The sequence below is a fragment of the Lepisosteus platostomus genome, chromosome 10 (genome assembly GCF_059453375.1).
Source record: "Lepisosteus platostomus isolate fLepPlt1 chromosome 10, fLepPlt1.hap1, whole genome shotgun sequence".
In the NCBI taxonomy this organism is placed as follows: Eukaryota; Metazoa; Chordata; class Actinopteri; order Semionotiformes; family Lepisosteidae; genus Lepisosteus; species Lepisosteus platostomus.
Window position 1 is genome coordinate 20,031,344 of NC_142620.1, and position 12,461 is coordinate 20,043,804.

Consider the following 12,461-nt stretch of genomic DNA (forward strand, 5'->3'; position numbering starts at 1 on the left):
GTGCAGGTTGGGCCCGTGGTGCAGGTCTCTAGCCAGGCACAGCAGCCAGTGTCAAACTGCGATGAAGCACGGATGTGTTCTCCACCCCCCTACTGCTCCGCTTCCCAAAATCCCTCAGTGGCTCAGAGTCCTTCAGGGGATAAAGAGCTGGGTGGCACTGGCATTTAGTCAGCTGTCAAGTAATAGACTACTGTGCAGTCTGACAGGGTTCAGGAAACCCAGTTTACCTGTACACCCTGCTTGTGAGCTGCTGCTGTATTACTGAAGCATTTCCCTTTGTTCAGTTTACCTTACTTTGTTCAGAAACCAGACTCCTAGTGATGCTAAATAACAAAAAGCTTAAACAGCCTTTACGGCTTCTTGATTAAATTGCTTGAAAGATTTATGCGTCACTTGAGGTATTGGTAAATGTTTTCTGAGTATGTTGCCATGAATATCTACTTGTCTGCTTCCCTGGCCTAAAAAATATAGATATACAGGTAGAAATTCATGGTGTGCACAAATTGAGTATACCAAAAGAAATATGGATTTAATTATAAACCTGTCTGAAACTCTATTAAAGTGATGTTTGAAAGTGGTATATCTTCCACCCATGAGGTAGAATTAGATAGACTGCATCATATTTTGGCTTAAAAGTCCGTTTCTGTGCCTTTATACTCACTTCACCTTCACATGTAGCATTCTAAATCACTGTTTCGAATGGTTAAAACAATCCACAAATTTGTGTGGTTCAAGAACTGCAACCAACCAACCATGTTGCTCTTGAGACGCAGTAGTAGAACAGATTGCATCACTTCGACTTGGGCTTATCTTGTCTCACTGGGTGCCAGTGCCCAGCCTTCAGAACAGGACTCGGTTCCTGGCAACGCACAAACCATGCTTTTTCTACTGATGTCTCTGGGCCAAGATGTCCTTCAATGTAGTTCTCACGTTTCTCAGACTTAAAATGCTGCATCTTGCAAATTTGACAGGGAATAAACACATTTTGGAAACTCTAATGTTTTAAGTATTTATGTTTCAGCCTATTCTATAATGCAGTCATTCACCTTCGAGATTATCCTTAAAGTGATTTTGGCTGTTTCATATATTTAAGTGGCAGCAGCATGTTTTTGGTTAAGGTTCTGCTTCCTATGTGACAGGGTCACCTAGGTTATCTGGGTGTTATGCTGGTAACACTGAGGTCCAGGGTCCAATCCCAGATCAATCCTACTGGTCTACATCCTGCCTAGAGTGGTTATATTGCATCTCTGCCCTAAGCTTGGTTTTGAAAATGTTTTGTATGTATTCTGTTCCCTGTGTACCCAAAAGGTGTTGTGCATTCCTGACAGTCCAGTCTAGTGAGCAGCTGTTTTGGTGACTGCTCTGGGTCTTTGTGGCAACAGCAGAACTGCTGAGCTGGTTACTGCCAACTAACTATATCGGTATAGCACACAGATTGCAGGCTTGTTACTATAGCTCACACTTCGCTCATCTTAATGAATAATATCATTTGTCTCTGTGGCCTCTTTGTCTACAGTTATGAATATAATGTCCTTGAGACATAATGCACACTAGTGGGGTTAAAGAGAGGACAAAGTTTAAAATAATAGTTGGGAATAAATAAAATGTGAATATTTGAATATTCTGGGAAATATAGATGCATATTTGAATGTGCATTTCTAAAATTTTAAATGTTTTGAAAAGTCAGTGTTTGCAGTGCCACATTGAGATCTGCATCATATACCTAAGCATGAGAATCATACAGCCTATTATGTTTAAAGAAATCGCAGCATTTTGTAAGCAAATTAATTTTATAAACATTGGTGTTTGAATGACTTTGTGTTTTATTTCTAATCATATAGTTCCAACATGTTAATGACATCAAAAGTCTTTAAGATACTGTTTAGTTTCTGTTTTTATCACCAGGCCTTTTCAGGCATTGATGTAGGTGCTTGGAAAGGGTGCTGGTGTAATATGAAAAGGTTGCTGTGAACAGGGAAACTGCAATTATTTTACGTTAATGTTGGTTGAAAGCAACACATGACAGATTTCTGTTTTGGAGGATCAGGATTGCTGTCCATGACATTAGCTATTGTCAAAGCAGGTCTGAGCCTGGTCAGTCCTGGGGTGGGAGATCTTGATGGAAGCAAAGCAGGTCTGAGCCTGGTCAGTCCTGGGGTGGGAGATCTTGATGGAAGTAAAGCAGGTCTGAGCCTGGTCAGTCCTGGGGTGGGAGATCTTGATGGAAGACTAGGACACTACTTGTGATGGTCAACCAGTAGGTGGCACTCTTCCCTCTGCACCAGAATTCCCGATCCATTTCATCATTATAGTGACAGGGTTTACTGTGCTGTAGGATGTGCTAACCTTAAGTAGGAGGTATTTAACTGTGGTCATTGAAGATGAGATACCCTGCTTTTAAAAACAGGGTATTGAACACTATCTTAACAAACTTTGAAGTTGCAAGATCTGACCTGCTTTAGATAGCCCCTTATTTCAATTAGTAAAGTAATTTCTCACTCCCTACATATTTAGCTCTGTAGTTGGGCTGATGGCATAAAATCGGAGGTAGTGCTGCATTTCAGTGGTGGATGAAGTGAGTCGCTATGTGTAAAGCATTTTGGGATCCTCAGACTATAAAAATTCAAGGACGTTATCATATTATTGATGTCTCAGCAGCCCATTTCAGGCTGGCATTTTGTAACAGGAAAAGACAATTCTCTTTGACACACCCGGCTCATCATGAGATGCTGATCTTGATGTTTTCCTTTCTATGTTCGTGTTGAAACATTTTAATATTTAAAATATGTAGTCTTTTCTGTACATTTTAGATCTTGGCTGTAAAATTGATCTGGGGATTGAAAATTGGAGATCATTGATCATGTGGGGAAAAAAAGACTGAATTTGATTCTAACCTTAAGTGGGAACTTTTTAGCAAGCACTTGCCTGCTCTAGATCCTATACACGTTCTGTAGTGTTGATTTGTCCACTGCTGTAATATTATCTTTCCTGATGTTTTACCGGTTGTATTTTGTGTCGGTGAGCAAAAGCATTTACTAGGGCACAGACTGCAGTCTGCAAGAGCAATTGCACTCTGCATTTTTGTAACCATTTTCATTTTAAACTTTTCAACATTTGAGCAAAAGTAGTACAAAAGAATGCAGCACTCCCTCTGCCCCCCTCCCCATTGCTGAAAGCTCTATGTAAATGTCGTCAAGACATGATCTAATGATGCCAAGACAGGAAATTTGTCTCGCCTGCCTTTGGAAGTTCTCGCTTTTTGGAAAAGCAGAATCACAGAACAATGAAATGACAATTTGTGCTTGATTAATATTTTATTTTTCTTTTCTGCTTGGCCTGTCAGTAGGATGTAAAACCCTCCTGTTCCTGTTTCGTTGTTTAATTTCACTAGGGAGTAAACAGTAAATATTCATGTTGTTTCTGCAAGTGTTCTGAACAGCTGTATGTGTACTCATACATACTGTACACACAGGTGGTCGGTCACAAACATTATAGACAGCAAAACTATAGACTTCCTGAATTACAGGAATACTAACGTTGTTGCACTTTTTATGAAGACATTTTGATTAGATAACGAGTGTCCTGTATTTTGTGCTGTACTGAACTGTTAGTTAAATTTCTTGCAATGATCAGCTTTAACGGATTAAAAAGTAGCATCCGAGTAACTGTTTTTTCTGCTGCTACGGTTGTCCACTTTTTTATTCTAAGGATTGTGGGAGTCTGGACCAAGCTGCTCGTCAAGGCTTCTTTCCAGAAATGGCTAGATCAGATCCTTGGGTTTGTTAGCTGCTGGAAAACCATATGAAAGAGAGAGGCTGAATGACCCCCCTCATTTCTAATTGTTCTTATCTACAGTGAATGTGCTACTCTGAATATGGAGCTTTGTAGCCTGCCTGGTGCTGAGAGAGATTTCAGTCAAGATGTAAATGCCGTGCTGTTGTGTGTATAACAGCCTGGGTAACAGCCACTTGAAAGCCCGTGTGGACTACAGCCAGAGGGACTGAAATCACCTTGACCTTCAGATATCTCACAGCATGTACAGTACACTGCAGCATGAACAAATTTGGGCCTTTTTTTATCTCTGCTTCCAATCTCACTCACATAGTCACTGCATGGTGAGCAGTAGGCAAGTGGGGTTTTTCAATAGCAGGTTGATGTTTCACATTCTTCTGTTTTTGAGAATGTTAATGTTGGCTCAACGTTGAAGGCACATCTGCAGCATTAGCAAAATGTAAGCAGGAGAAGATCCCTTAAGGCTGCCCTTCAAGTAGGTTCACAGTTACTGACTTGTAATGCTTCATATTGCACATTCAGTTGCTCGCTTACTAGATTTAATTTCTTTGGGTGCATGCAAACAGAAATGCACAGGAATTCGTCAGGTTTTGCAGTTTGAAAGTATTGATTGCAAAGTGATGATAAGAAAGTGGGTTTTATCGACAGGGCTGTTTACACTTCATATTAAATTCATAAATGGTGTGACTCCGTATAGAACAGAACACAAACTTGAAAACCAAATACTGTATTTCACAGCAACCAAAGGGCAGTCTTTTAATGATTTAATTCAATTAAGTAATCCTAGATTTAGACACATAGCTGACTTATGTTGCAACAGTGTTTGCATATATAATAAAATGGATTAAAATACAAGAAATGATTACTGGAATTGACTGTTTTAATGCTTCTTGTGAACTGAACGACCTGGGTGAAAAATATAGGTGTTTATTTTTCCTTTGATTTCCATGTTAGAAATGACACTAAGGTACCTTTTGCCTTTAAGAGGTATTGCCAAAATCAAACTTTCTTCCTCTGACACTGAGAGAATCATTTGTGAGCTTTGTAATGTCAAGGCTCCATTCTTGCATTATTGCAATGCATTTTTCTCTGATGTCTCTTGTCATATTTCACAACTACAAATTGTACAGAATGCTGCTGCCAGAATTTAAACAAGAAGCAAAAAGCACATTATTCCTGCATTGGTGTTCTGTAAGCGGGGTGTTGAAATCAATCCTGAATCAATGACTATAAAGTGCTAAATGACTGTATACATACATAAAAGACCTGTTGACCCTATGTGTCCCATTTTTCAGCGTCTAAAAAGTGTAGAGAAAAATAGTGTTGGCTGTCCATTTGCCTTGTGAGCCTCTTTTTGAATTATGGAATTGGATATATTTAGCATTTAATTATGTTAGTTTGATTTACAATTTTCATCTGTATCAGTGCGTACACCTTATAACTAATTTTAAAATGTTTTCTTTAGATTTGTATCTGTTTTTATTCTTTTCTGTTTCAGCTATGAACCCATTATTTTCCTGAAGAGCTCTGTATAAATGTACATTAATGACTTTGTGATATCGTTGCTTAAATGTGGATTTAAGCAATACAACAGTTATGCGCTTGACTTATCAGGTGTGATCATGATCAAAGATTGCCCTGTTACTCTATTTTGCCTCTAGGATGGTGCTGTTTTTCTTGGGTGTCAGGTTCTGCTGTGATATTGGTATTGCTGTAAAATACTGATGAACTGTCACATTGGAAATGCTTTAGAATTGCTAAGCATCTATCAAGTGCTGACAGAACTGATTCTAATATACAGTTACTGTTATGTTAAAATCCTTATATCTGTTTGTTGTTAATGTATTTAATATGTTTTTATTTTTTTAAGCAGGTTTAAGACAAATGCCTAAAGTACATTTTCCCCCCCTTTTGTTTTCTTCTTTTAACGAACAGTGTGACAATCTTGCATGTCTGGAGTTCTCACTAATTACTCAAGGCATTTTCCTTCCACACCATGTTTTGAAACTGTAGTCCAATTAAAGATTAACCAGACGTGGGCAAAGTCTATAGCCATGCTGCAAGATGTATGAGAGGGGAGGGTTTTTAATTGTTAGGCAGTGTTGGGAGGATAAGTCCTTCATGTTGTAAGGGAAATATCCGCTCTGACAACACATTTTGAGATATGATGATATAGGAATAAAGGGGGAAGAGGGAGCAGTTGCTACAAATTAGTCTTCTAATTGAGGCTGTATTTGGCCATAGAGACCCTCGCCCACCCCCCAGTGCAGCAAGGCGTTCACTTTGCTCCATACGCATGTTGTTCTAGCAGTCGTGGAATTTCTTTTGCTTCTTCTGGTTCCTTTTTTTTTCTTGTGATTGATTTATTTCTCTAAAACAAAAACTGATGAGATCCAATTTGGCAGCAGAAACGGTTCAAGAGCACTCGAGTTGAGAGCATCATGTCTGCATTGTCTTACACAGTTTTTGCCTGTGACTCAAACAGGATATCTCTTATTACTTAATTGCCCTGTCAAACGTTTCTGTTAAATACACATATCTGCTAGGTTAGCAGAAGCTCTGTCTTTGTAGATTTTCTTCACAAACGCCAGGAAGCCATTTAGATCCATTTTATTCTGCCCCTGCCCAGTGATGTTGACACACCTGATGCGATTCCCTTACTACAATTTGGTCAAACTTAGTCACACTCTTCCTTACCTTCACAGCAAGTTGTGTATTGTTGTTTAAACAAATATAATTGACAGCATACCTAACATGTCCTGTAGAAGACATCAGGTCATGTTTTCTAGCCAATAAAATCTCTGAGCGCCCCATCATTTGAATTCTGTGGAGTCCATGTCTCCTGATTCCTCAGAGATCATTTTATCTTTAACAAACAACTTCAGAATTTGCACAGCGGCAGAGGGCAAACACATTTCCCTTTAAAGGTTTTGTCAAGAGGTACTAGGGCTTGAATATAAATTGAAGCAGGTCTTCATCTGGTTGCATGCTTTAGTCATACCAGCGCTAGGCCTTACAGTTTGTCCTGTCAGGCCTAGGTGCGACAGAGCTCTTTGTTAGCCCTCACACGATAGGCAATTTATTTTCTAACCCGCTAGCCTATTGCTGGAGGAATGTATACAGTTTTTGAGGCCTCATTTTTTTAACTTAAAATCTAAAAAGAGACCAGACATCTTTTTCAAAGGTGCCATTTTGTCTCCATTATACACTCAAAATGCATTTACACTTCAGTTTTTTTTATTTATAATAACCTTTGCTCAAAATATTTATAGTTATCCACTAATTACATATATGCCTAATTTGTACAATAAGGTACAACTATTTAGTACATTGTAATTATCACATGATACAAATACAGTGATTTAATAATGCTAATGTTACTGCAATGTTGGAACGTGCATCACAGTGTAAGGCACAGAATAAGTAATGCAATAAAGTAACTGCAAGATAATGCAATTGTGTAAAAATGTAAGGTTACTGCCTGTAACAATCACTGAATTAATAGTAATAAGTGATGCAGGCTCTATTCCTTCACCACCTTAGGGTGGATTTCATTGAATCAGATAACATGAGTCACAGTTGAAAGAAAATTCCAGTTGCTGTAGTCGAGTTCTCAGGATTCAACACTCTTGGCTGGAGCGAAAGCTTTGCGTTTTGATAACCTCACCGTAGGCAGTTAAGGAAATCTGTGCTCACCACCTGTTCACTGAAAAACTATATGGAGTCTCTGCTCTTGTATGTGAGCCCCACCAGGCAGCTGTGGTGATGACTCGAACATCTGCTGTCAAGTCTTACTAACCCTCTTACTAAAAACTCTGCTGTGGGGAAAACGAATAAAGAGCTGTAAGGTGTGCATGAACTCCCGGTCACTCTCCTCTCTGCCCTCTTGCTCCCACTGCCCTAACTGGGGCCACCTTACACTTTGTCTGTGCTGCTCCATCCTCTCGCTGCAATGAGCAGTCTCAGACTCTTCCATCTCCCTCTTTCCTCTCTCTCCTGGAGGAGCCCATGGGACACCCTGTAGCTTCCTTCAGTAACGTTCTGCTACCTTGTCCCCCCTCCCCTTCTGTCACTCCAGGACAGGAAGTTCTTCAAAGGCTTCTTTGGAAAAGTAAGTTTTTGCAATTTTCACCCCCACTGGTTTGTGTTGATGGTCAGATTGGTTGGGTTCAATTGTGTGGAGTTTTTTTTTGTTCTGGGACGATGAGGCTGGAAGAAGTGGTGGGGTCAGGGTGAATATGAAGAGGGTCACACCAGCTTTTATAAACTGGGGGTGTATACGTCTCAGTCTCTGACTAGCTGAGCCAGGGAGGTTTAGGTTTGGAGGAAATTTACTCTAATTGATGAAACTCCCATCACATTTCTGTGCCCCTGCTTCATTCATCTGCCAGGCCTTCCGATGCATTCATCTGGATCATTTTGGCACAATTGACTTGTTACTGCTTGATTAATGAATTCTTAAGTTGCGTAATTATATAGTCCACTCTGCCAAACTCCTGCAGTGAAATGCTTTGAAAGATCTGGCAGTAGACCACCTCTTTCAAATAGGCCTGATAACAAACATTTAGTAAACTTTGAAACTTTCACACAGGACACGCCAGTTTAGAGAACTCATGATAGTTATATTTGGTGTCTTGATTCTGTTATTTCAATTTAGATCGCTTCCACATTTTTACATCAACAAACAATTAACACTATTTTTAGCTGTATCTGCGTATTTGAAATGCCCAACAATATTTAACGTTATGGCCAAATTCCTTTTAAGATTGTTTTAGCCCTGTAGGGTCAAGTAGTAGCATCAGAACTGATTAAGGCCAGTATTACCGATACTAATGGTGTGTATCCCACTTCATTAGTTAGTGATAATTATGGTGGTCCAAGGGTCACTGGATTTGTCATTGCGGTTTCCTTGTCATCTAACTTTGAGTACAGGGTCTGGGGAGTAGGAGACTGATTTTCATGGGATAGTGATATTAAGGTGTCCAAAGGTAATACAACAGGTCTATGGTGTGATCTCTCTTCTGCCCCTCTCCTCCTCCTCCCTGCCTCCTCACATTGAGGTGTGAGTCGAACAGTTTATTTCAGTGGGAGGGTTCGTTGACTTTCATTGGACTGCGACAGCCTGTCATTTCTCCCCTACTGCGTGCTGTGTGTCTGCATCTCTGCCCCCTCCTCACCTGTGTGGTTAGAGAAATGCTGTGAGTTCTGGTTGGCCCTGCTCGTGCCTCTCGGTTTGGCCTCTAACTTTTGAATTGCAGGTTGGTTTCTCCTGGGGGGAGAATGGGATCGAAAGGGAGGTGAGTGAAGTGCGGTTTTGCTCCTGATCCTCACTGTCTTGTCTGTTGTTTTAAAGGCGGGAAAGAAGGCAGTGAAAGCAGTTCTATGGGTCTCAGCAGATGGACTCAGGGTGGTGGATGACAAGACAAAGGTCAGTGTGTCACCTTGTTACTATTTTCTTAGTCATTTAAGACCGTGTTAAACCTGGTTTACAACTGTGCACCATAGCTCTGGAGGACTATGTATGAAAAAGTATGCTTTTAATGAAGCCAATAACTGTTCCAACAAGCTATTTATATATCACCTGGAATGGAAACCATGAAACACTTTTGACTCCCCTGTTTCAGGGTACTTGCCCTACAAATGTAGGGTATAATGAAGTCTTAAAACCCTCACGTATATGTCTTTTAAAATAAACTCAGAAATAGATCCATGAGTGTATGTACTGTTAAATGTTTTGAGTTTATGTGAGAAATAAATTCCTAGCACTTCATTAAAATTCAGATGACCTTTTTATACATTAATATGTACAATTTGTTGCATTGACATAAATTTGGTTCATTAAATAAAAGCTGCTTATTCCTGGTAAATTGAGGCAACATCACTGTTCCAGACACATGTCTACAGCTCGGGCACTAGTCTGTTACAGGATGCCCACACAAGCATACTTGTACATGGGCAATTTAGATGCACCAGTTAACCTTTGTGAATCTAAACCTTCTCTTTATCTGGAAAAACTAATGTCATCATCATTCAAAAGGCACATTGCTTGGCTTGTTTTGTAGGAGAATGTTGCCCCCTGTTGGACAGATAACTCATGCGCAGTTTTTGACTTCATAGCTTTCTCAGTCTACCCCACTGCTCGGAAGTCACCAGAAAGCCAGAGAGGCAGGTTGGGTGTGTGCCATTCTCTTGTGATCAGAGTCTTGACTTGGGGAATGTCTGGTATTTGCCAGAACATGTGTACCAGACACCAACTCTATTCCCACAGCTAATGTTCAGCAATCATAAACACGTACAAATCCTTTTTTCCAGGATAGCTTCACCTTCAATAAAATTCCTGTACTCAGATCCATGTAGTGACAGAAATACTTCAATATGCATTTATGCTTTTACTATGCACAGTGGATGCACATTTTGATATAACTGTGGGAACTGGAAAATTTGACTGAAGATAGTGCTAAAATGCCCAATGTTACAAAATGTGTTACCTAATACTTCTCAGGCAAGCATAGGCAGGATTTCTGTATTGCAAGTTAAGATTATTTTCTTTTATCATTTATTTTGACTTTTATCAAAGGTGTATGGTCTGATGACAAATGAGATGTTTATCTGAGCACTTTTAGAAACCTGCCCACTTTCTTAGTTTTGTACGCATGCTGAGGGTGTAGCAAGCAGGGAGCCACTGAGATAGATTGGGCCTATTTCAGGATCTGGTAGGATACAGCCAATTGTATTTTTCTACATGAAAGATTATTTGGCAGTAAATGACGCAGCTAGAGGTCCTTATTCATTGTGCAGACACAGCAACACATCCCAGCAATAATCTCGGTTCAGCACTTCCCTGGAAGCTCCCTGAGGAGATTTTCTGTCAAAACATCAAGTAATAGAAGCATGTATTTATTTCTTAATAAAAGAGATTTAAACTTGTAATATCTGAATCATAGGGCTTATGCGTCACTACTTTAAGTATCTTAATTATTTCTTTATTAAAAAAATAAATATGCTAAGGGTGCAGCAGTGAGCTAATATGTCTTAACATCTGAATCATAGAGCTTATGTGTCACTCTGAGTGAGTGTCCTTGCTGGTGGAATTGTCCTTTGCTCTGTTGGCTACAGCATCATTGCTCTCTTACACAGGAGCAGTCCCATTGCATTCCGTATGTCCCACTTGCAAGTAAGTTTAGCACTTTCACTTTCGTAGGGTAGAATGGGCAATGGTGAGCTGTGCCCCTCATTGAGTTTTATAGGCCTTTCTCTTCTCTTGAAAGGACCTTATCTTGGACCAGACGATAGAGAAGGTGTCCTTCTGCGCCCCCGACAGGAACTTTGACCGCGCCTTCTCCTACATCTGTCGGGATGGTACCACACGCCGCTGGATCTGCCACTGTTTCATGGCTGTGAAGGACTCGGTGAGCCTCCTCTGCCCCACGGCCCTGTTAGCACTCGGAAGAAGAGTAGGGATGGCTGTTGACTTGTATAATCAATCAGTGTATGGCAGTATTCACACTCTGCATATTCTTTTACAGGTAACTTGCAAATCTGAGAACCAAAGGAAGTGGATTTAGACTACAATTTTGAAATGTTATTTATGACTTTTCTCTTAAAAGAATCTCAATCTCAAATTTTTGAGAATAATTAGAAATTATCTCCTGAATCCTTGTAAAAAGGAGTAAGATGTAAGTTTCCATTATCATGTATTATAAATTGAAATGAGACCTGTCAATTTATAATAGGGATTATTTCTAACGCTATTTCTGGTTTAATAAATTTATAAAACCCATTCCCAATAGCTGGGTGTCTTTGGGTCAATATCAGATAAAGGGGTATTGAGATAACGAATTAAAGTTTTCTCAAGACTGAGATAACACATCAAAAAGTATTGTATTGTTATCAATCAATTATATTGATTGTTATCAATACAATACTCAATATCTCTTGGAATCAACTAAAGATTCCATTGTGAATATAAAACTATCATCTGTCTTCTTCAAATTAGCAGGCAATTCTAAAAAGATAATCACATCTTTTATTTAAACAAGACAAGATTATTGTTAGTATTAGGCAGTCTTTTCTGAGTCTATTTGTTATTGTTATAAAGAAATTCATCCATACAGCTGCTCAACAGAGCCATGACCACTTAACCTTGAAGAGCCGTCAGGTGTAAGCAGCAGATAACTCTAGCTTTGAGCTTTTTTTCAGAAATCTTGATAAAACAAGATGAATAGCATGCATGTGATCCCAGTCTGGTTTTAAATTCAGCAGGAACAAGTCAGGGTTAGACTATTTAGAAACAGTCTTAGTGTTGGGGGAAGAGATGTCAGGGTGTCGCTCAGTGATGTGATGGGCTGTGGAACTGCAGGGGGAGCGGCTGAGCCACGCGGTGGGCTGTGCCTTTGCGGCATGTCTGGAGCGCAAACAGAAGAGGGAGAAGGAGTGTGGGGTGACCGCCACCTTTGACGCCAACCGCACCACCTTCACGCGCGAGGGCTCCTTCCGCGTCACCACCGCCACGGAGCAGGCCGAGAGGGAGGAGATCATGAGGCGGATGCAGGATTCCAAGAAAGGTGTGTATGTGTGTGCTAACGGTACTGGTCACACAAACGAAGAGCAGGAGTGGGCAGTTCTTTCCAGGAGCAACAGTGCGTCTGTAGGTTGTCATTCTGACTTCA

At 40.1% G+C, this 12,461-nt stretch overlaps 1 protein-coding gene and 1 long non-coding RNA gene across 10 annotated transcripts in view; both read left to right on the forward strand.

The window, feature by feature from the left end:
• Positions 1–3,660, forward strand: LOC148653542 (uncharacterized). The gene is made up of 2 exons (XR_015941692.1): positions 1–2,134; positions 2,186–3,660. It is a non-coding gene; the product is annotated as an uncharacterized LOC148653542 (long non-coding RNA).
• numb (NUMB endocytic adaptor protein) overlaps positions 1–12,461 on the forward strand; it is a 72,507-nt gene that overhangs the window by 52,449 nt on the left and 7,597 nt on the right. For 7 of the 9 annotated variants that reach the window (XM_088648691.1, XM_088648687.1, XM_088648686.1 and 4 more), the window contains 4 exons: positions 7,871–7,903; positions 9,146–9,220; positions 11,061–11,201; positions 12,152–12,356. In XM_088648691.1, coding sequence (XP_088504817.1) covers positions 7,871–7,903; positions 9,146–9,220; positions 11,061–11,201; positions 12,152–12,356 — 454 coding nt within the window. The remainder of the gene's footprint in view (positions 1–7,870; positions 7,904–9,145; positions 9,221–11,060; positions 11,202–12,151; positions 12,357–12,461) is intronic. The other 2 variants (XM_088648692.1, XM_088648694.1) reach the window with 1 other exon arrangement.